Source organism: Myotis yumanensis, unplaced genomic scaffold, assembly GCF_028538775.1.
Source record: "Myotis yumanensis isolate MYYU_CA2020_CCGP unplaced genomic scaffold, mMyoYum1.0.hap1 SCAF_13, whole genome shotgun sequence".
In the NCBI taxonomy this organism is placed as follows: Eukaryota; Metazoa; Chordata; class Mammalia; order Chiroptera; family Vespertilionidae; genus Myotis; species Myotis yumanensis.
This window is the reverse complement of record NW_027223764.1, coordinates 29,261,679-29,285,392: the sequence shown is the minus strand read 5'-3', so window position 1 is coordinate 29,285,392 and position 23,714 is coordinate 29,261,679. Positions and strand designations below refer to the sequence as shown.

Here is a 23,714-nt window from a genome sequence, read left to right as displayed (position 1 = left end):
AAATAACCCCAAGAATTTAATAATAAAATGAAGTAAAACAGGTAAAGTTATTATAAATATAATTTATTTAACTGTAATAAATGACAATCTCTGGACATTGACTTCTATCTACATCCATTGACCCAGGTTACCACAAACCAAAATTAAGCTTCACCAAATTCAACTTTGCCAGACTGTTCTCAAGGCAAACACAGTTTCAGTAACCCACTTCTCATGGGTCCTACTTTCTCTTAGATTTTGGCTTAGCTATTTCTTGGTCTATGGTTTAGTCATTCTATCTATTTTTGAGACTTTTAAGGAGGAATATATATATATATATATATATATATATATATATATTTATTATTATTATTATTTTAGCAAGGTTACTCTTGAATAACCTAACCTGTCATTTCCCCAGAAACAAAAGCTCTTGAACATTTAAAAAAATATATTAATGCTATCAGACTGTTATGCAGTTTTTTTCATTCATGTTTGTGAGATTCATACATAATAAATTTAGCTAATACATTTATTTTTACTTCAGTATAATATGCTGTTGTTTGAATATACCACATTTTATGGCCCATTATCCAGGTGATAAATATTTCAATTTCCTTTTTTTTTTCTATTTCAAAATGCTTCTGTGAGAATCCTTACATATATCTTCTTCTGAATACTTGTGATTTTTTTCTAGGAAATAGACTAATGAGCAGAAGCACTGGGTTGTAAAATATGGACATTTTCAATTTTATTAAATATTGCAAAATTGTTCTTCAACATGATTGTAAGAATTCACATTTGTACCATCAGTATGTAAGAATTTTACATTGCTGCACATTTTAACCATTTTTTTGCTATTTAAAATATTAATTTGAAAAGCTGATGGGTGGGAATGGTTTCTTTTCATTTTAAAACTTAGTTACTGATTATTAATGATGTAGATATATAGGCAGAGTATTTCTGTTCTCTGGAAGAGAAGACTTGACCAAACTTCTAAGGCTATATAACCTTGATGCACAAACCAGACGAGAATAATTAAAGAGAAATTATAGGCTGTTGTCTTGACATCACAGACACAAAAATCTAAACTAGAACAATGTATTAAAAATTCATATTGTGACAAAGATTAATTTATGATGAAGAAGCAAGATAGTTTAATACTAGAAGTCCATTAACATTTCTGCCAAGTATACCACAAAAACAGATACCGAAGAAAACCATATGACCATTCCAATATATGCTGAAAAAGATTTTATGCAACTGAATTGCTATATCAGACATCTAAGGGTAAAACTTTAAATCTGAAAAAAGCAAGAGCGGTAATTGTAATATCATTATTTTATACTTAGTTGGGATTCTAGCCAGTCTATAACTTCAAGAAAATAAATTAATGATTGGAACTAGGAAGAATGAAATAAAAATATTTTATTATTCAGAGTTGATAGTATTATCTTCAGAAATAACCAAAGAGATAAACAAATAAATTAGTAAAATTTCAGCAAGGATGCTGGACATAAAAAGCAATATGTAAAAAATCAATTGAAGTTCTTGATGCTAATCAAAGACTTCAAGAATATAATATTTTAAAAGATGTTCTTTAAATAGCAAAAAAAATTATATAGGTGTGTGGGTTCTCTTATAAAATGTTTTAAAAGACATTTTAGAAAATGTAAATAATAAGTACATGTGTCCATGGGTGGAAAAAGTTAGTATCAAAGATTATAAATTCCCCCAAATTAATTTATAAGTTCAAAGTAATTTTAATCAAAACCCTAAAAAAATGTTTGTGAAATGTGACCATTTGGTTCTAATATTTATATAAGGGAAAAAGGTGATAACTAAGACAGTTTTAAAAAGAGCAACAAAGGTGGGGAGATGCCCTATAAGATGTAAAGAATCTTTATAAAGCTGTGTTAAATAAGACAGCTTAGTAATACTGCTGAAAGAGTAATGGAAGGAAATTGAGTCTATATGCAAAATCTTTTGTGTATATTTTCATGTGTATATATGAATTCATATGTGTGTATATGTGTGTATATGTGTGTATGTGCGTGCGTGCATGTGAACTAAGAAAATTGGATAACTATATGGTAAAAATAGAAGTAAAACATAGTCCCATTCATTTAAAAAATTAATTCCAGTGAGGTTAAAGGTCTACTCTAAATGGTAAATTTTAGAATTTTCAGAAGTTTATGAGTCTATCTCTATATCCTTATGACTTAATAGAAAAGTCTTATTATACAAGAGACAAATTATAAATTATATAGAACAGATTGATAATTTGACCACAATAAAACAACATAAAAAGACATTACAGAGAAGGTGAAGATATTTGCAACATACATAACAAGCAATCATTATTTTATTTTTAATTGTCTTTTCCTTAGCCTTAGTCAATAAATAAGGTAAGGGAGAAGATAATGTTGTTTTTCTCCTTTAATTGTGTAAGTGGTGAATTATACAAATAGATGATTTTTTAAAGTTATACCATTTATATATTTTCCTTAAAAAACATTTTATTGAAGTATGATAGCCATACAAAATGCTAAACAGATATAATGTATATAATTTGATGTATTTGGAGATTAATATACATCCATGAAATTGTCACCACAATCAATGCCATTAAACATACAATTCTTCAGAGAGAAATCAGTTTCAGGTTCAGGAAGTTCTGTGAGAAGGGAATATGCAATCCTGGTGATAATATGAAAATAATTTCCTAGTGAGATCATATAGTGGATAACACAAGTGCTACTTAGCTTTGATAAGTCATTTTATTTTAAATGGGTTTTAAAGATACATATTTCAGGTAGAAGTAACAATTCAATGTTAGTTAACTACTGTTAGGTTATACACATTTAGAATATTTCGGATGCAATTTTACAGTGCAAATTAATTATTCCTGGGGAGCTTTAGCCTCTCGTCAGTGGGAAGACTTTTTGTATAAAAACACACTCTGAATAAATATTTTAATAAGAGGCATTTATTTATTCTCTACCTTGAATAATATTGGGATTGTGCATGAACTTGTTAGCTTGTTACAAGATGTTGTTTTGATTCTTTATGGAAATTGCTGCTGACGTGGCTTGACATTTCTAGCTGAAAGTCAAAGAAAGTTGAAAATGCAAGACTGAGTTTGGCAAATCTTAATAGTTCCTTACGAGAAAGGGTTACACCGTCTGCAGCAAACATGTTCCTCTGCTGCTCATTGCAGTGAGGATTTCATGACGGGATAAAGCTGGGAGAGTAACAACATCAGTATTGTACAAGGGCTATTGGTTGCTCTTTGTTTTTGATTTATAGGTAAAATCGGCGTACAGCATTATAATTCAACATCTGTATACACTATAGAGTGATCACTATCAGAAGTCTAGTTACAGGCCTGGCCTGTGTAGTTCAGTTGTTTGGAGCATCATCCCGTGCACCAAATGGTCTCCGGGTCAGGGCACACATACCTAGGTTGCGAACTCAATCCCTGGTTGGGGCATGTATGGAAGGCAGCCAGATCAATGTCTCTCTCTCTCTTCCTCTCTTTCTCCCCCCCCCCCCTCATTTGCTCTCTCTCTAACAAAGTAAATAAAAACACATCCTCAGGTAAGGATTTTTAAAGAAGGGTCTAGTTAGCCCTAACTGGTTTGGCTCAGTGAATAGAGCATCTGCTTGCAGACTGAGGGGTCCCAGGTTCAATTCTGGTCAAGAGCATATGCTTGGTTTGTGGCTCCATCCCTAGTAGGGGTTGTGCAGGAGGCAGCCAATCAATGATTCTCATCATTGATGTTTTTATCTTTCTCTCCCTCTCTGAAATCAATAAAAATATATTTTTAAAAATGGTCTAGTTATACATCACCATACCCATTTTGCCTTCACCCATTTTGCCTTCCCCCAACCCACCAATCTATTCTCTGTATTTACTAGTATGAGTTTGTTTTTGTTTGTTTTTGTTTGTTTAGTATTCAACATATGAGTGCAATCATATGGTATTTGTCTTTCTCTTTTGGACTTATTTCACTTAGCATAATATCCTCAAGATCCATCCATGTGGTATCAAATGGCAAGATTTCCTTCTTTTTTAAAAAAAAAATTTTTCATTTGGGTGACATTTACTTCTTTTTTATGGCTGAGTAGTACTTTATTGTGTGTATTTACCATATCTTTACCCATTCATCTGTCAGTGGGCACTTAGAGTGCTTCCATATCTTGGCTATTGTAAATAATCCTGCAATGAACGTAGGGATGCATATATGTTTTCAAATTGGTGTTTTGAAATTATTCTGATAAATACCCCAGAAGTGGAATTGCTTGTTCATCAGGTAGTTCTATTCTTAATTTTTGTGAGAACTCTTCATAGTGTTTTCCATAGTGGCTGCACCGATTCACAATCTCACCAACAGTGCACAAGGGTTCCTTTTCCCACATCTTCACCAATACTTCTTGATTGTTGATAATAGCCATTTTGACAGGTGGGGCACTTCTTAGATGACTAGGGATGCTAAGCATTGTTTCCTATGTCTATTGGCCATCTGTATGTCCTCTTTGGAGAAATATATATTCAGGTATTCTGCCCAATTTTTTTAAAAATCAGGTCGTTGTTTTTTTATGTTGAATTGTCTGAGTTCTTTATTTATTTTGGATATTAATCCCTTACCAGATATCTGATTTGCAGATTCTTCTACCATTCAGTAAGTTGTCTTTTTGCTTTGTTGATGGTTTCCTTTGGGATGCAAAAGCTTCGATGTAGTCCTATTTGTTTAGTTTTGTTTTTGTTGTCTTTGCCTTAGGAGTCATAACCAAAAAAAAAATTGCTAAGATAATATTGAAGAGTTTATTGCTTACATTTCTTTCCAGGAGCTTTATGGTTTCAGTTCATATATTTAAGTCTTTAACCTATTTTGAGATTATTTTTGTATATGGTATAAGAAAGTGGTCTAATTTCGTTTCTTTTTGCATGGATCTGTTCAGCTTCCCCAGCACTATTCATTGAAGAGACTGTTTTTACCACTTTGCATATTCTTGCCTTCTTTGTCATAGATTAATTGGCACATAAACATGGGTTTATTTCTGGGCTCCCTGTTTCGTTGATCTATGTGTCTGTTAATATGCCAGCACCATACTGTTTTGATTACTATAATATTGTAGTATAGTTTGGTGTCAGGTAGTGTGATAGTTCAAACTTTCATCTTTTTTATCAAGATTTCTGTGGCTATTTGGGCTCTTTTTGTTGGATTCATTTTATATTAACTCATAATGCATTATTTTCTAAAATCGTTATTGTTGAAAGTATTACATGTGTCCTTCTTTTTCCCCCCATTGGGCCCTTCTAGTCCACCTTCACCTCCCACCCCAGGCCTTCACCACCCTATTGTCTGTGTCCATGGGTTATGCATATATGCATACAAAATCTTTGGTTTTATTTCATGTAGGGCGCCTGGTTTTAAGTATTTTCTACATGGCTGTAGTGACATTCTTCACTAGCCCTATACAGTATTTCCATTTTAGTATGATACATATATCAATTCTTGGAGTCTTGTCTGGAATTAAACATCAACTAAGTTCAAAAGTAATTATTTTTTTTATTTCAACTCTATAAAGTATACAACAGGCACTCGGCAATTACAGCTGCAGGAAAAATACAGAGCAAATCAAAGCAGGTTAAGTTTATGAAAAAGTTTTAATCTACATCAAAAGAGTGCAAGTGGTCAATGACCACTTGATGACAGTTGTTGCATTCTGACTAACAAAGAACTCTTTCATGTGGAACAAATTGTAAGAGGGCAATCAAGTAACCATAGCTGTAAGAGTACAAAAGAACTGACCAGTTGTAAAAACATCATACATTGAAATAAATTTGATAGATGAAGCTCAAAGAAATGTCCCTCTACTGGAAAAGCCCAAACCTCTGAGTCATTGCTAAGGTCCCAGAGTTCTCTGTTGACGCAGGGGCCTAAAGAGAGGAGGGCTAACAACACACTGCCAATGTTCAGCTTTCTAGGACTGTTGAAAACTTGCCTCATAAATGATTTGCATATACAAGAACTCAGAGAAAGCATCCTGTTTTGTTGAGTGGTGCACCAAGGTACTTTTTCATCATTGGTTTCATAACGAGGTTTGGTGAGCAGTCATTTTCGAGTTTTTCTTTTGAGTTGGACCTTTGTTAATGGAGTCTATAAAATACACTAGAACTTGGTAGTACTAATCTTCTAAACTGAATCTGCACAGCTTAGCAAAACAGGAATACCTGTGTACAGACTGGTAGTATGTCATATATTAATTTGACCTGCACATACATTTATACATTTCACAGAAATGACGCTGTATCTCATGAACAGATACACAGCTCTGGTACATTTAACAGAAATTAGAGAACAACTTCATCATTTCTGTAATTCATCAATATTATATAATAAAGGCTTATAAATTGTTAGCAGAAAGAACTGTAAAACGCAGCAAGCTAAGAAAGGACAACATTTTGAGGTGTGTTTGTCTTTGTCATGCAGCATAACACCAAATTTGTTCTTTTTAAAATAGGATGCCATGAATTTAAGGCACTTGCAACAATGCCAGATAGCCAGGTTGTGTTCTAAACTATGGGACAGATGAGTAACAGTACAGTTGACATAATTTTCAATAATACTGACAATTATGACATTAATTCAAGTCTACTTAGACCTAAAAACATTATTCAATACAAATAAAATGAAATAATAATGCTGTGAAACACTAAAAAAAGTTATATGTACCACAAAATATCACACAAAAATACCTATTTACATAAATATTTGTCTGTGGTCCTATTGTGAAAGAAAACATTGTTAAGGATAATGCACAGATCACCTCTATTGCATGAAATAAGTTCCAATAGCCTTAATTTCAATATGGTAGCTGACTTCCTTCAATTTAAGTTTATCATCAGTGTAGTCATTTAGAAATGAAACAAGAAAAATTCAATAGTTAAATTTATATATTATACATGTGTAGGTCACATGCATATCCCATAATTTTAAATTAAAATTAGGACTTGTAAAGAATATAATAAACATAAATGTTTTAAATGCCACATGAATCTGATTCATATATTAATAACAAAGAAGGTACAAATGTAAAAAATCATTTATAGCAATTTTCCAGATATCATTTTTTATAATGTTACTTAATCTACCTGATATACACTATTATGTTGTTCCTTTCCTTGGCAGTTTTCAGTTTTCCTGTAAGTCAAGATACACAGAAAGCCCTTATTTCCCATACTTGAAGTATTAACAAGAAAGTCAGTTAACAAATCAAACAGGTTGTCACTATTCTAACTTACCCAGATGTTCTTTAGTGTGGGAAAACAGAGAGGGCATGAAAAAATGAGAAGTAAAGCGAGACACACTTTATGAAGCTGACCATGAATTTTAGCCCTAGTGTCTTCACTGAGACAAGATTTAAATCCTTAAAATTCAATGTTGAAAATTAAATGAATGTTCTCTGTTAGTAATTCTTGGATGATGTAGTTCACTTTAATTTCTGGGTGATTGCTTTAGGCATCCTAATGCAATTCCATTGATGAAATGAACAAAGATGCAAACACAGGTGGGAGAAATGACCTACAGGTACATTATGCTGAATACTACTGCTTCCTTCTATAGAACTTGCAGATATTGGTTGTCTTAGACTTGAACCACAGTTCCAAAATCCATAGTAAATGCTAATCTCTGGGGCGATAGAGATATTTGAAAAGTTGCACAAGTAGATTATTAACTTTACCTAGTCTTTAAGTAAAATAATCTAGCATGCCTAGCCCACTCTATCTTTTAACAAAAATCACTGAACGTTAACCATAATGTCAAAATTGTATATTTTAAAAGTAATATAAAACTTCTAAATCAGCACTTGTAGCTGGACTTTAGATGGGTGTGTTTAATTTTATATTCTAAAATCTGTAGAAGGAAGTGGATATTTTGGGGACTAGATCAATTTTGAGAAATTGTAAGGGAGAGAAAAATTCAATAACACAAAAATAACATCTTAGAATAAAAGTTTTAATTTAATTTTATTCTAATTGTAATAATATGCCTTTAATATTTTTATTCTCCAAATATTTCTTAGATTATTATATTTTGATAAGATATACTCTAAAGTAGTCTTAGTATGGACAATTCAAGCCAAAATAATAACATATGCCTTCTTGGATACAGTGTAATGATCTAGGTCAGTGGTTGGCAAACTCATTAGTCAACAGAGCCAAATATCAACAGTACAATGATTGAAATTTCTTTTGAGAGCCAAATTTTTAAAACTTAAACTATATAGGTAGGTACATTGTTATTAACTTAATTAGGGTACTCCTAAGGCGTAGGAAGAGCCACATTCAAGGGGCCAAAGAGCCTCATGTGGCTCGCGAGCCACAGTTTGCCGACACAGAGAGTCTGGGTGGACATATATTTTTTTCAGAAATGTCTACACTTGTTTGACTTTTTTAAAAAAAACTCTCTACTGGAAAAATTCAAACCCCTATGTAATATACCAAATTCACACACAGTTCCAAGTCAGGATGACAACTTGTAAGTTATGCACTTGTCTGAGTAGATAGAATGCTAGATACAATGCTATTTGTCTAGGTAAAGCTTCCCAGTGGTTCTGTTGCTTATGACTATTAATAGTCAACTGGCCTGCCAACAAAGGACTCGGTTTAAACTGTTGATCCTTTTCCCCATGTGAAAAAAGCAAAATCAGTGTGATATTTTCAAATCCAACCCTTTCTAGGGAGTATGATATTTCAGGGTTGTAATATTTTTGTTCTATTTAGCTCACCTTATTGTTTTCCTCTCTACTTCCTTCCTACTTTCACATGGACTCATATCAGCTAATTCAGGAAAAGGTTATCAATATATGGCCAAGTTCTTGTCTTGTTTTCCAACCTCACATAAGGAAGGTTTCTCATCTGGCAAGTAGACAAATCTCAATGATTTTTGCTTTCTTCCTTTTTTTCAAAGGGGGGAGAAGGGGTTCAGGCCTAAGACAAGAAGCTAGTTCAAACAGTTTTTAATCACCTTTCTCCCTCAACCCAGTCTATGTTGTATAAGTAAAATCTGACAGGAGTTTGGTTTGATAAATTTGGTGGAAATGCTTGAGTCTCTGGCTACACATGTAATGATTAGAATTTGTGTTGTCTGTTCAGACACTGACATTTACAGATGAAAGATATACATAGCACCTATATAGTTTTTTATTTTTATTTTTTTTGGATGAATCTTGATCCCTCTCCATCCCGCCCCACCCTGACCCCTAGGGTTTATTTTTATAAAAGGGAATATTTTAAGCCTCAGTTTGAGGGTGTGTTAGGTAATAAATAAAAACCAATTGGCTGCTAGTCACTTATTTCCAGGACCATCTTTAAACACAATATTTTCAAAAAATATGAAATGGTTGTGAATTGCTTTTTTCCCCACTCTGTCATGCCAGTTTATCAAAAACAAACGAATTCATGCATGCTTTTTTATTTCAATTCCTCTGTGAAAAACGCATATATACCTGCTATGAGAGTTCTCAGCAGAATCCATAGCAGTTGTGCTTTTAACATGTCAATTTTTGAAATCTGTCAGAAAGGAAAGGTAACATTCAGTCTTGTCATCAGCACTGCTGAGAAATGAAATCATGAACTTCTAGCACTGGTTTGACATAAACTCTGTGACCAACAGATGCGTGGTCCTCGTTTGTACGGTATATACACCGGCCTGCGGTAATAGATCCTACAACCCTCACTTGAAGAAAGGGAAGAGCCCAGTTTTTGTACCATAGAAATCTATCGTACCCTATATATTATTATTTTTTTAATCTTCTTGATAATTCTAGCAAGGTACAGACTCTCTGACTAGATTGAAGTGTTTCTTACTGTCTTTCAAATTAGAATCAGAGCGAAGCAAGATCATTGCAACAATAGAAAACATCCTTTTACTGGTGAGAGGCTTTTGCTTCAGGACCACCATGTCAACTGCTATTTTTAGGTTCAAACAGAAAACATGTAAAGAGCACTACTGTCGTCTAAGCAATAAGTCCTAATGCCACTGTAGTTACTGGAGCAGCATCGATCAAAGGCATCATGGTGACCCCGAGCACGAATCTTCTCTCTTTCCCTCAGGTTTGCTGGCAGCTGTGTCTCAGAAAAAGCTGTCTTCAGCAAGGCAGAAGCAGGTAAGAGAAATGACATTAGAAGTCTATGTCCCATCCTGAGTTGTCATCGGGTGGTGGTTCGTCACTGTCCTCAGGGAAACTGTCAAAATTGCTTGTGTCTGTGGGTGATGCAACCTAGAAATGAGAGAATGAACGGTAACAGGGTGTCTGAATTTTTAGCAAATCCCATGATCGATGGTAAAATAGCATTTTTTATTCATTCCCTAATCAAATGGCTGTGTTGTTTTGTTGTTGTTGGGTTTTTTTGTTTGTTTGTTTTTTGTTTTTTTTTGAGTGTCCACTGGATAGCAGGTTTTGTGCTTGGTGGAATGGGAGTCACAGTGGTGAGTACAAATAAATATGGTTCTTGCCCTCATGGAGTTTCTACTCTAGTAAGAAATATACTGCTATTTTGTGATTATGGTTATCTATAGATTTTTGTGATTATTTGTTGTACATGTTGGTCAGTGCTATGAAAGAGAAAAGGTGCCATGAGAGTATAAGTGTCGTCATGGAAAGCCTCTTTGAAAAAGTATTCTTTTAAACCTACAAATCAATGAGTTCGATAAAGAGTATAGCACATGCAAAGGTCCTGAGGTGAGAGAGCACTCCATGCTGAAGTAACCAAGAGAGGCTAACTTGGCTGCTAAGAGAGAAGGGGAGTGGGGTGAGAAATAGGTAAATGGGGAGGAGTCAGGTTATATAGAGCCTTGTAGGCCATCTTAAGGATTTTGTATATTTATTCCATGTAGAATAATGAGCCATTTCTAAACTCAAGCAAAACTCTTGCAAATTTACTGGGCACAGTTCAATCTGTAGAGCATTGGTAAAAGTAGTGAAGAAGCACACTTGTTTTCCCTCATATTCTAATATTTAAAACCATTTACAGATACAAATGTACCCATTTAATATTACCACTACATAAATGGAGACCCCTGATAAATTTAGTTTGGGATAGTATAGGCTTAATATTTATTCCTTCAAGTTTCTCATACTACTCTTGTTCTAAAAACAAAACTTCATGAATGCAATTAGCATTTGTAATGTGAGACATGGTAATGCCATTTTCCTTTTGTTTGTAAATAAACATAAACATTAACATAGAAATGAATCTTTAGAAGTAGGGATATGTTTCTGTCTAAAGAGCAGTCTTGAGTTAGTCCAAAACGAAGGACATACATATGAAGGGCTCAGGACCACAAAGCTCCCCTTAGTTAAGATGCAGCATTGAATGAAAAATATAATGTGATCCATTAAAACCTATTTCAACTTAATATAAACCCCTTAGTCTCCTTAGTGGACTGGCTATTTAACAAAAGAGAGTTTAAGAAGAGAATTCTTTTTTCTCCCCTACAGTCTGATAAAAAGAAGAAAAGAACACAGTTGTGTCTGATAGTGCCTCAAAGTAATATGGGGGCAGAATTTCATATTTTTAATGCTGGGTACTATTCCATTGTATATACGTAAACATCTTCTTTATCCAATCATCCATTGGAGGACACATAGATTGTTTCTTTTCCTTGACTATTGTGAATAATGCTGCAATAAATATAGGAGTACAAATACCGTTATGAATTAAGTGTTTTCAAAATTTTGGGGGTAGATATCCAGAAGAGGGATTGATAGGTATTATAATTGGTCTATTCATAATTCTTTTAAGGAACATCCATACTGTTTTCCATAGAGGCTGCACCAATCTACATTCCCACCAGCAATGCACCAGGGTTCTCTTTTTTCCACATCCTCTCCAACACTTGTTTTTTCTTGTCTTGTTGATAACAACCATTCGAATGATTGGTTTGCATGTGCATTTGCATTTCCCTCATAGCTAGTGAAGTTGAGCATCTCTTGATGTATCTGTTGGCCATATGGATGTCTTCCTGGGAAAGTGTCTGTTCAGGTCCTCTGCCTATTTTTTAATTGGTTAGGATTTTTGTTGTTGTTGTTGAGTTGAATGAGTTCTTTGTTTTGGATAGAAGAACCTTATCAAAAGTAACATTTGCAAATGTTCCCCCCCCATTTAATTGGTTGTCTTTCCTGTTGATGGTTCCTTCTGCTGTGCAGAAATTTTTAATTTGATGTAGTCCCATCCATTTATTTTCACGTTTACTTCCCTTGATTTTGGGGTCAAGTTCACAAAAACCCCTTTGAGACCCAGATCCATAGTTTAGAATCAACATTTTCTTCTATGTATTTTATTGTTTTAGGTCTTATACTCTAATCTTTAACCCATTCTGAATGATGAACTTTTGTATATGGTGTCAGATAGCAGTCTAGTTTCAGTCTTTTGCATGTGGCTTTCCAATTTTCCAAACGGCGTTTATTGAAGAGGCTTTCTTTATTGTGTTTTGGACATTTTATGAGAAATTAGCCGCCCATATATGTGTGGCTTTATTTCGGGGCTCTCAATTCTCTTCCATTTTTGTGTGTCTATTTTTCTTCCAATACCATATTGTTTTGAATATCGTGGCTTTGTAATACAGTTTGAAGACAGGAACAAGGGAGGAGGAACTATGTGGGGGCATAAATGAAACATTTTGGCCAGGAATCCATAGCTGTTGAAAATTGTTGCTGGTCTGCTGACCATACCCTACCAGAAACCAGAGGGTAAAGGAATGCTTTGATGTGGCTTTTATCGGTACCAGTGGTTCTCAACCTTCTGGCCCTTTAAATACGTTTCCTCATGTTGTGACCCAACCATAAAATTATTTTTGTTGCTACTTCATAACTGTAATGTTGCTACTGTTATGAATCGTAATGTAAATATCTGATATGCAGGATGGTCTTAGGCAACCCCTGTGAAAGGGTCGTTCTACCGCCAAAGGGGTCGCGACCCACAGGTTGAGAACCGCTGGTATACTATTGGAGACAAAGCAAGGTAGAGAGTAAACAGGATTCATAAATAAAAAATAACACACATTATCCTAACTCACCCAAGTATACTCACATAATATACTGTATACTGAACACACGTGAAGAAATTTAAAGTATACATGTTTCTAGTAATAATTCATGAATATGACAAATTCATTAAAGTTGTTGAATAATGTATCCTTATTCTTGGGTAATGATGTATAGAGTTTGTAATGGAAAAAAAAAAAAACACACCTGGTTGCTGGAGATTCAGTATACTCTTCTGTCTATGCCAGTATATATTTAACACTTACCATACTAAAAGTCAGCTTTTATTCACAAATGAAATAAACTTAAATGAGAATGAATATAGTCAAAAAAGTTAATGTTAAAATACATATATAATAACCATCTCCCAGCTTATCTGTTTTTAAGCTTGGGTTTTAGATGTAATTATTTTAATGTGGTACTTCTGTTATCTTTACAGTTTTATGTTATAATCAGATGAAATATAAAATAGATTTTTGATGACAGACAAATGCCTTCATGTGGACAAACACAGTCAAACTGGAAGGTCTACTTACACTTGGTATTATAGGAGGTGTTAAGGTGCCTTTTCTTAAGCCTTCCCAATTAAAGCCCTCAAACCATCTAGGAAAGGAAAAAAGTAAGAGTTAAAAGCATTTTACCTCAGTTAAAACCTTCTCAATGCAACATATATGATGGCCATGACTGATGGAAAGTGATTAGGGAAACATCTTCAAGGTGACAACAATGTTTTCCATTTAATTGCAGATTTTAAAAAATTAGCTTATTTTGTGGAATGCATCTTTCAAGAAATTGAAATGTCAACTCTTTTAACACCAATTAAAAAGCAACTCCTTTTTATTCTAGTAATTTCAGTCATAATGTCTGCATGACCTTGTTCCTATACTATCATTATAACTTTAAAAATGTCATAACATGTTTGGCCCTGTGTCTTACTGAATATTTTATTTTAAGCAAGCAGAATCAGGCATGAAAAGTCAGGACAGAACATTATCTTTCCATCTTTGTCACTGATTCATTAGGGAGCCTCAGTTAATTAACCTTTCTCATCTCATTTTCCTCTTTTTTTCTTTTCTAACACAGTGAAGATATTTTGTGGACAGCTTTTCTGTGAAAATGTGAACCAAATAACACAAAGGGTTTTTGCTTGTTTGTTAGATTGGTTGTTGTTGTGTTTTTTGTCTTTTTGAAAAAGTTCTCCATTAGCAAATGCTTACACCAAACTCTTAGCAGACCTTTTAGATATTCACAGATATTTCAGTATATAAGTTACTCTGGTAGGGATGTGAATTTCCTGTAAGTATTACAGAAACAGATGATTAGAGAAAAAAAAACAGGTTTGTCTGAGGTTAACTCTAGAACATCCAGCACCATGCATAAGGTCTGATATTCAAGATACTCTACTTTTTTATTTTATTTTTTATTTTTTATTGATTTTTTTACAGAGAGAAAGGGAGAGGGATAGAGAGTTAGAAACATCGATGAGAGAGAAACATCGACCAGCCGCCTCCTGCACACCTCCCACTGGGGATGTGCCCGCAACCAATGTACATGCCCTTGACCAGAATCGAACCCGGGACCCTTCAGTCCATAGGCCGATGCTCTATCCACTGAGCCAAACCGGTTTGGCATAAGATACTCTACTTTTTTAAAGACTATATTTTGTACTTGTTTTTCTTTATCTTATTATCGAATTAGGAACTGGTTGAAAAAATATTTTGTTTTTAATCAAGGAAATATGGGCATGATATGGTGGAGGACTTTTTTTTTAAGTATTTTGGTAGGAAAAGGAATCCTTGAATTAAAATATACATTTCCTCTAGCTAACTATATAAGTTATACAACCACTAACTTAAAAAACAAAACAAAACAAAAAACAGACTGGGGAAGTACTTGTCAGGTTTTTTAAACTTAAATTACAAGGAGAGAATACTTACTTGTGCTTTTGAATGTCTTTCACTCCATTTTTCAAATTCCCTAATCTTTCTGATGGATTGTCCCTAAAAAAAAATAATTGTGGTAAGAAATCTATTTTTTTCACATTACCAGCCTTTCAAAAATAATGTGGTTGAAATGCTTACCTGCATAGTTTTTTAATTAAATTAGCAGCATTTTTGGCAATCTTCTTTGGAAATTCTATCATGTCAATCCCCCTCAATATGATGTTATAGGTTTTCATAGGATCTGGGCCTGAGAAAGGTGGGCTGCAAGAATGGAAGACATAAAAAGAGATACTTTTATTTTCTAAATAAGAAAACATAAATTGTTATAACTTCATAAAGGACATCGATTCTTATTTTTATTTTGGGGCTTACATTGGAAAGACAATAGAAACCTTTCTCAGTAAGCCGCTTAGCAAGACCACAAATGTGTCAAGTTTGCCTGTTGTTCCTCTCCTTTCTCTGTGACTGGAATAGATAGGAACTAAATCTAAACCTAAAACTGGAGATAAATTCATCTTTCCGGGTCAGACTGTGAATACTTGAACAAAACCAGTCGCTAAGAAAGGAATTGGTGTGTGTAGAAGGGGGCTGTAGTTGTGAGAGGGATAGAGAATGGGTCCTGTTGGGACCTTTCTGATTATTAATGTTAAATGGAGCTAGCTACTCTGAACAGAATAAGCAAGGATAGAAGGAAGGGAGCAAGGGGGGAAATTTAGCCTACTTTATTAGGATTTGTTGCCTTAGAAAATCTCTCACCGGATCATTTATTTTACTTGTTCTCAATTCTTGGTGTTCAGGAGGTTACATGGCTCATAGAAAGCTCTCCCCTGTTCTCTGAAATCCTGTAGTTATTGCCATTCTCCTATTATTTGCTCTGGTACACTTTATTGGCATATCTGTGAGAGATTGCCTGCACCTTAGTTCCTCTACCATTCTGTAGTGGTTAACTGATCTATATATTAACATGCCTTGCTTTTTAAAGATCCATCTATTATTTCCAAATTTTATTCCAACCAGAAGTCATTAGATATGACAGGCAGGACCATATCACTTTGGGGCCATCCTCATAGTCAAAGGTTTGTCAGCATAATACCTAGTAACCATTCACACCCAGATAAATACCCAGAAGTGAAATTGCTGTATCATAGGGTAGTTGTATTTTTTATCTTTACTGTTGAAAGTTATACAGATGTACCCTTTTTTTCCCATTGAACCCTTCTAGCCCACCCATACCTTCACCACACTATTGTCTGTGTCCATGGGTTATGTATATAACTTATTTGGTTAATTTCTTCCCACCCACCCACCCACCCCTGCCTTCCCTCAGAGATTCATCAGTCTGTTCCATGTTTCTGTCTCTGAATCTATTTTGTTCATCAGTTTATTTTGTTCTTTAGATTCCACATATAAGTGAGATCATGGGATACTTATCTTCCTTTGTCTGGCTTATTTCACTTAGCATAATACTCTCTAGGTCCCTCCATGCAGTCTCAAAGGGTAAGAGATTCTTCTTTTTTTACTGCTGTATAATATTCCACAGTATAAATGTACCACAGTTTTTTAATCCATTCATCTACTGATGGGCACTTGGGCAGTTTCTAGATCCTAGCTATTGTAAATGGCACTGCTATGAACATAGGGGTGCATGCATTCTTTCTGATTGATGTTTCAGGTTTTTTAAGATATATTCCTAGAAGTGGGATCACTGGGTCGAATGAAAGTTCCATATTTAGTTTTTTTTGAGGAAACTCCATACTGTTTTCCATAATGGCTGCAACAATCTGCATTCTCACCAGCAGTGTACTGGGGTTCCCTTTTCTCCATATCCTCACCAGCACTTGTCATTTGTTGATAGTAGCTATTCTGACAGATGTGAGGTGATTCCTCATTGTCATTTTGATTTGCATCTCTCATATGATTAGTGACTTTGAGCATTTTTTCATATGTCTCTTGGCCTTCTGTATATTCACTTTAGAAAAGTATCTATTTAGGTTCTTTGGCCATTTTTAAATTGGATTGTTTGTTTTCCTTTAGTTAAGTTGTATGAGTTCATTACATATTTTGGATATTAACACCTTATTAGATGTATCATTGCCAAATATGTTCTTCCATACAGTGGGCTCCCTTTTCACTTTGTTGATGGTTTCCTTTTACTGAACAGAAGCTTTTTATTTTGATATAGTCCCATTTGTTTATTTTCTCCTTTGTTTCCCTTGCTCTAGGAGATGTATTAGCAACCATATTGCTATGAGAGCTGTCTGGGATTTTGCTGCCTGTTTTCTTCTAAGATTTTTATGGTTTCTTGACTTATATTTAAGTCCTTTAACCATTTTGAGTTTATTTTTGTGTATGGTGTAAGTTGGTGGTCTAGTTTTATTTTTTTTGCATGTGTCTGTCCAATTTTCCCAACACCATTTATTAAAGAGACTGTCTTGACTCCATTGTATGCTCTTGCCTCCATTGTCAAATATTAATGGAGTGTAATGGTTTGGGTCGATTTCTGGCTTCTCTGCTGCGTTCCATTGGTCTATATGCCTGTTCTTGTGCCAGTACAAGGCTTTTTGCTTATTGTGGCTTTGTAGTATAACTTGGTATCTGGTATTGTGATCCCTCTAACTTTGTTCTTCTGAAGATTGCTGTGGCTTTCTGGGGTCTTTCTTGGTTCCATATAAATTTTTGGAGTATTTGTTCTAGATCTCTAAAATATGCTGGTGGTATTTTAATAGGGATTGCATTGGGTAGTGTGGACATTTTATTTTATTTTATTTTATTTTATTTTTTTTAGTGTGGACATTTTAATGATGTTGATTTTACCAATCCATGAACACGATATATTCTTCCATTTGTTTATGTCTTCCTCTATCTCTTTTTTTTCAACATCCTGTAGTTTTCCAAGTACAGGTGTTTATCACCTTGGTTATGTTTACTCCTAAGTATCTTAATATTTTTGTTGCAATTATAAATGGGTTTTTTTAGTTTCTTTTTCTGAGAATTCATTATTGGTGTATAAAAATGCCATTGATTTTTGGGTGTTAATGTTGTATCCTGCTAGAGTGCTGAATTCATTTATTAAATCTAGTAGGTTTTTTTGGTGGAGTCTTCAGGGTTTTCTATGTACAATATCATGTCATCTGTGAATAATGAGAGTTTTACTTCCTCCTTTCCAATTTGGATGCCTTTATTTCTTCTTTTCTGATCACCATGGCTAGGACTTCTAGTACTACATTGAATAAGAGTGGTGAAAGTGGACATTCCTGTATTGCTCCTGGTATTAGAGGAAATGGTTTTAGGTTTTTCCTATTGAATATGATATTGGCTATAGGTTTGTCACATATGGCCTTTATTATGTTGAGTATGATCTCTCTGCTCCACTTTGCTGAGAGTTTTTATCCAAAATAGGTTTTGAATTTTGTCAAATACTTTTTCTGTGTCTATTGATCTGATTGTGTGATTTTTATCTTTCAATTTATGTGATGTATCATGTTTATTGATTTGTGAATATTATAGCCTTGCACACCTGAAATAAATCCCACTTGATCATGGTATATGATCATTTTAATATATTGCCAGAACTGATTTGATAATATTTCATTGAGGATTTTATTATCTATGTTCATTAGGGATATTGCCCTGTAATTCTTTCTTTTTAGTGCCTTTATATGGTTTTGAAATTAGGATAATGCTAGCCTCATAAATATTTTTTATGATAATGATATAAGTATTTATGGTAATAAATTAAGTTCAGCTTTGGCCATACCAAACAGATTGCTGTATTTTCTTTGATTGCTGTATTTTTATTATTGTTTTTCTATTCCATAATTCCTATGACCCTGTGGTCATTTAGAAAAGTGCTTTTTAAGTGTGTAGACTTTTTAATTTCACTGTGTGGTAGTTAATAGAGTTTTCTTCTATTCATGATATAATTGATTTTTATAGCAATTCAAAGAACACCAGAAAGGTTATTTATCCACCTATACACATGTATGTATATTAAATTCAACCTCTCTATTGTCCAAATCTTATATGTATTTATGAATCTACTTAATTTGTCACATATTTAAAACAGTTTACCTTTCTGTCAATAGCAAAAATTAAATTATCTGTGACCTAACCTAATTTTCTTTATTTAAAATCAACTTAGAAGTTTCAAGAGCAATAATTTAAAGTGCCTACAAATAAAATTAAAAGCACAGCATAACTAAGAGCAATGAGTCTAAAGATCTTTAGTCTTCCTCTGATATTTACTGTAGCGACTAAGTTATCTTAACTAATTTTTTCACATCCTACTTCATGCTCATCCATTTCTTTTCACTCTCCCTATCTTATTCTGGGCTCTCGGCTTCCTAGATCTAAATTATTGAAATGGTCTTCAAACTAGCCTCCCCATCCATCTTCCAATTTGCCCTACACATTTCTGCTAGCTGTTTTTCCTTAAATATGACAATGTATACCACTCCTTTGTCAGAAAATACTCAATGATTTTCTCTCTGGATGGAGTTCAAGTATAGCAATTAGGATCCTTGAAAGGTGACTAATTGATTCTCCGTTATTTTTTTAAAATAAAAAATAATATTTTTAATTTTAAAATATTAAAACAGTAGCTGTTTTATGGTCTATTTTCACCATGTTCCTGAATTTTTCTCACTACCGTTTCTCTATTTGTCATGTCTCACTTCCAGGAATGCCCATTTCCATTGCTTGCTCTCTGCATTCTTACTCTAAGGCCCAGCTGCAATCTTTTCTTCTTCCAAACCAGCCTTCTGAACTCTATAGATTATAATGATCCTATTCTCATTTTCCTGAGTGCATGGCTTGGTGGTATTTTTCTTTTTCTCAAGAAGTTTATAGTCTGTTTAAACCTGCTAGTATCCATAGCATTATTACATAAAAAACCTGCAAAGCATTCAAATTTCATTTAAATATAAAAACTCCTAACAGATTCTTTTATTTATGTAAATAGTTGACCCTGGATAGTTTTTATATAACCATAACTTACCTTGCTGCATTGTTGGCTAAATGACTAAGCTCAAAGATCTTACAGAAAGATACCAGATCATTCCATATTCACATGCATATAAAGAATTAGCAATAATGAGACTCTTTCCTCTATGAGCATAACTATTTGAAGTATAGTAAGAAGATACGGTGAAAAGCACTTTAACATGGTCTAATGAGAGTGACTAAGGCAGGCATGTGTAGCTGTTTTCTGGTCTATTTTCACCAGCAGTTCTCTATCAATGTCCATACCTGCCAGTCAGAAGTTCATACATTAGAATTCCCAGTGACCAGTAGTCGGCTGAAATGTCATGGCCTTTGTTCAGGATGATCTCTGGGGCTACATACTCTGGAGTCCCACAAAAAGTCCATGTTTTTTTTCCAAATCCTATTTTCTTTGCAAAGCCAAAATCCACCTTACAGAGAGAAAAACAAGGTATCTCAAGCCCCTTTTGATTAAGTTTAAAGGCACGAAATCACTTTAATGAAGGACACTGATGACAATAATAATAAAAAAATAAAAACAGATACGTTATAGTCCTGTCTTCTAAAAGGAGTCATCTATATTTCAAACAAAGCCTGCCTGATCCAACTTGGTTTCAATGGGGTAAGTTGAAATTTGAGTAGAGGATAAAATTCACATCATTAACAGTAAAGGAAAAATTTTTTTCTAGAAATACTTTCCATTTTTTTTCTTGTTTACGCCAATGGCTGTTGGGTACAAATAAATAATTTCTCATTTACTCAAAAATTTTAAAAACACTAGTTGGACCTACTTGACATATTTTCCAGCCTATACATGATTTCTGCTGCATTTAATGAAATTGAGAATTCATTAATATTAATTAAAAAGACACTTTACTGTTGAAGAAGCTAATAACAAAGTTATGGGACCAATGACTGCTCTTGGTAAACAGATATAAAAATTAAGATGTTTCTTTTATTTTTCTAAAAACTGTTTGAAGGAAACTTAAATGCAGAAAATCTATTTTTTTCTAAATATTTTGGTTGAGACTACAAGTAATTAATTGCCATTTATTTGATTTCTTTGAAAATCTTATGCCTGAATAAGAAGTTTCAAAGTTAAAATATTGAAGCTGGTACAGACAAGAATCAAAGCCTTCAAAAGTCATGCATTTAAAAACATATAAATAAATTAGAACTTACCTTCTACACTAGGTCTTTAGAGTTCTTGACTACATTTAAAAATATTTTTATTACTATTGCTATTGTTATTAACATGGTCTGGAAATTGTCTGCAAAGCCCATTTTTTCCATTTGCATTATTCTCAAATCTAAAATATTAAAATGATTAATAATTTTCCATAATATAAAACCCAATTTACTTTGGATGCAGAAAGCCAGCTAGAAAAAACTTCTAGCTCTTCTAGGTCTAGGAACACATGCCAGCAAGCATGAGTCCACGTCAGCATGTTTTGCCAGGATGTTATTAATTCAAACCTAGCCAATTTAATTCCTCATAACTTTAAAGAATAGTTGCTTGAAAATAGTAACACTAAAATCTGCTTTTAAGAAAAGTTATGATACATAAAATGAAAAAATGAGATTTTATGTTAGCAAGTGAACACAGCTTTATAAACCAATATTTTAAAACTTCAGGGCAGAGAATGTGGGAAGTACACTGACCAGTTTGGCGTAACCTCGGTGATCCAGGATGAGATTTTCTGGCTTGAGGTCCCTATAGATGATTCCTTTGGAATGCAGATAGGCAAAAGCTTCTACCACACATGCTGTGTAAAATCTGGTTGTAGAATCTTCAAATGAACCTCTGAGACACAGAATATGGGAAGAAAACTATATAAGAAATTCATTTCTTTCATAAGGTCTTATTTCTCATTTCACTACATTCCTGTACCAAAATTTGACCCCAGAGACCAAATCCTATTGGCCAAATGGCATCTGATTACCACGGTATTGGGTTTTCAAAGGCATTTAAAGATTAAGTCAAGGAATTCTTTCCCCTTATGAATAGGATAGTTTAATCTAACTTCCTGAAAACATTAAAGAAGAGTTCAAACACTACGTTTCATGTACTTGGTGGCTTTCTCCCAGTAGCCCAGTAACAGTTGTGGGCAGAAGAGAGATAAATCTTATTTTAGAGCTTATCTACCAACAGGCGTTTTTTAAAGGAGAGTTTTAGAGTTCAGTCATATTTATTCATGCAGGGCTTCTAAATAATATAGATCTGATTCATGAGAATGTGCTTAGAAGTTAATATTTTCAAGGACCACTTTGGAAATGAGTTGTGAGGCTTCCGATGCAATGATATCACAAGCGAGTATTCTTCTGTGTTTGCAACTGATGTCAGCAAGACAAACAACACCCATTTCTACAACTGCTGCATTCTTATGAGGAAGACAACCTGGGGCTCATGCCAAAGATAAGTAGAAGGAAAAAGGTAATTGGATGGGAAAGTTTATTAGTAAACTTGATTATGATGATGGCAGGAAAGCTCTCTTTGTCTCCGCCTCTCTCATGTATTTATTTAATGAAATAATAATAAAGGGAAAAGCCTTGGCATCTAAGGTTAACTCCTAGATTCTAGGCCAGAACCTTATACTTTATTTTTTAGTGGAATTCCTTATTATTTAGTGGAATTTCCTCTTTTCCCAGCAGTAAACGCAAGTTAATCATTTCATGATAATTCCAGAACATTAGTGTGAACATCAGCTCTTGTGGGGGCTAAGATGTAAGTTGAAGCTAGACTCAGGCAGTTTTAGGTGGTGAGCAATGAGCGGGGCCCCAGACTGGGCTTTCACAAGCGTTCCTAAGGCCAGTTTGCATTTTGATGACATTTGCTTCATTTTCAATCCTGAGAAGTAATGCCTACCACAATAAATCAGTGAATTCAAGGCTAACGCAGCCACCATCAGGTCATTTTTCAAAAAATAAACATAGTCTTTCAGAAAGGTATTCTTTACTTCAACCCATAATATCCCCTGAGTTGTCACTTAAATAATTAGCTCTTCCCCAAAGAAATCTTTCTTTTGAAATACAATTTGAGGCATGATGCTATCTTTTCTTTTCTTAACTAGAATCTTAACTATGATTAAGATTTTAGTGTGTCTCTTCAACAGTATCTGAACAACTGTGAATTATAAGGACAAGAAAAAGTTTAAAAAGAATTGCATCTGTATTAGGAAATGAATAACATAATTTATGCTGCAACAGTCTTCTGAGGTGGAGCTATCTTTGCCAAGTTAACGCTATATAATCCTGTGTATTGGGAAAGGGGTTAAAGTAGTGCCTTTAAGGTCCTTTCTTCTTTGTGCTTAATTATGTGGGTTTGTTTATTGAGCAGTATATTCCTTGCAACTGAAGAGATTACTTGCATTAAATAGTCAGCAGCCATAATAGGTCATTACTAACCTATATATAATACATAATAGATCATTAGCACAGAGCTTTAACTAGTTGAGTGCTGTATAAGACTTCAATTCTCCTCAATGGAGAGCATTACAAAGCAAAAGCAAAGCCCAAGCAAAACAAAACAAGGCATACATGAAATAGAGCCTTGCCCTATTTTACATTAGTTTTAATAAGAAAATTGATTACTTTCTTGTATCAGGAATGTCTAAATATAGTTTGGGTGGGCCTTTTGAAAAGCTTAAAAATTCTTGATTACTCTTAGAAGAGATGATTTCTGGAGCTGTGACTTTGGGCAACATATCTCTGCTTTTCTAACTACTCAGTTGTTAATGGAACCAAATGGACAAA

The 23,714-nt window shown here is 33.9% G+C and overlaps 1 protein-coding gene across 3 annotated transcripts in view; it reads right to left on the bottom strand.

The window, feature by feature from the left end:
• Positions 1-5,634: 5,634 nt before the first annotated feature.
• Positions 5,635-23,714, bottom strand: part of PRKG1 (protein kinase cGMP-dependent 1) — a 1,083,951-nt gene continuing 1,065,871 nt past the window's right edge. For all 3 annotated transcript variants that reach the window (XM_070432782.1, XM_070432781.1, XM_070432783.1), the window contains 6 exons: positions 21,624-21,765; positions 20,229-20,392; positions 15,120-15,242; positions 14,976-15,038; positions 13,575-13,641; positions 5,635-10,272 (listed from right to left, as the gene is read on the bottom strand). In XM_070432782.1, the coding sequence (XP_070288883.1) occupies positions 10,174-10,272; positions 13,575-13,641; positions 14,976-15,038; positions 15,120-15,242; positions 20,229-20,392; positions 21,624-21,765 (658 nt within the window). In that variant the 3' untranslated portion in view covers positions 5,635-10,173. The remainder of the gene's footprint in view (positions 10,273-13,574; positions 13,642-14,975; positions 15,039-15,119; positions 15,243-20,228; positions 20,393-21,623; positions 21,766-23,714) is intronic.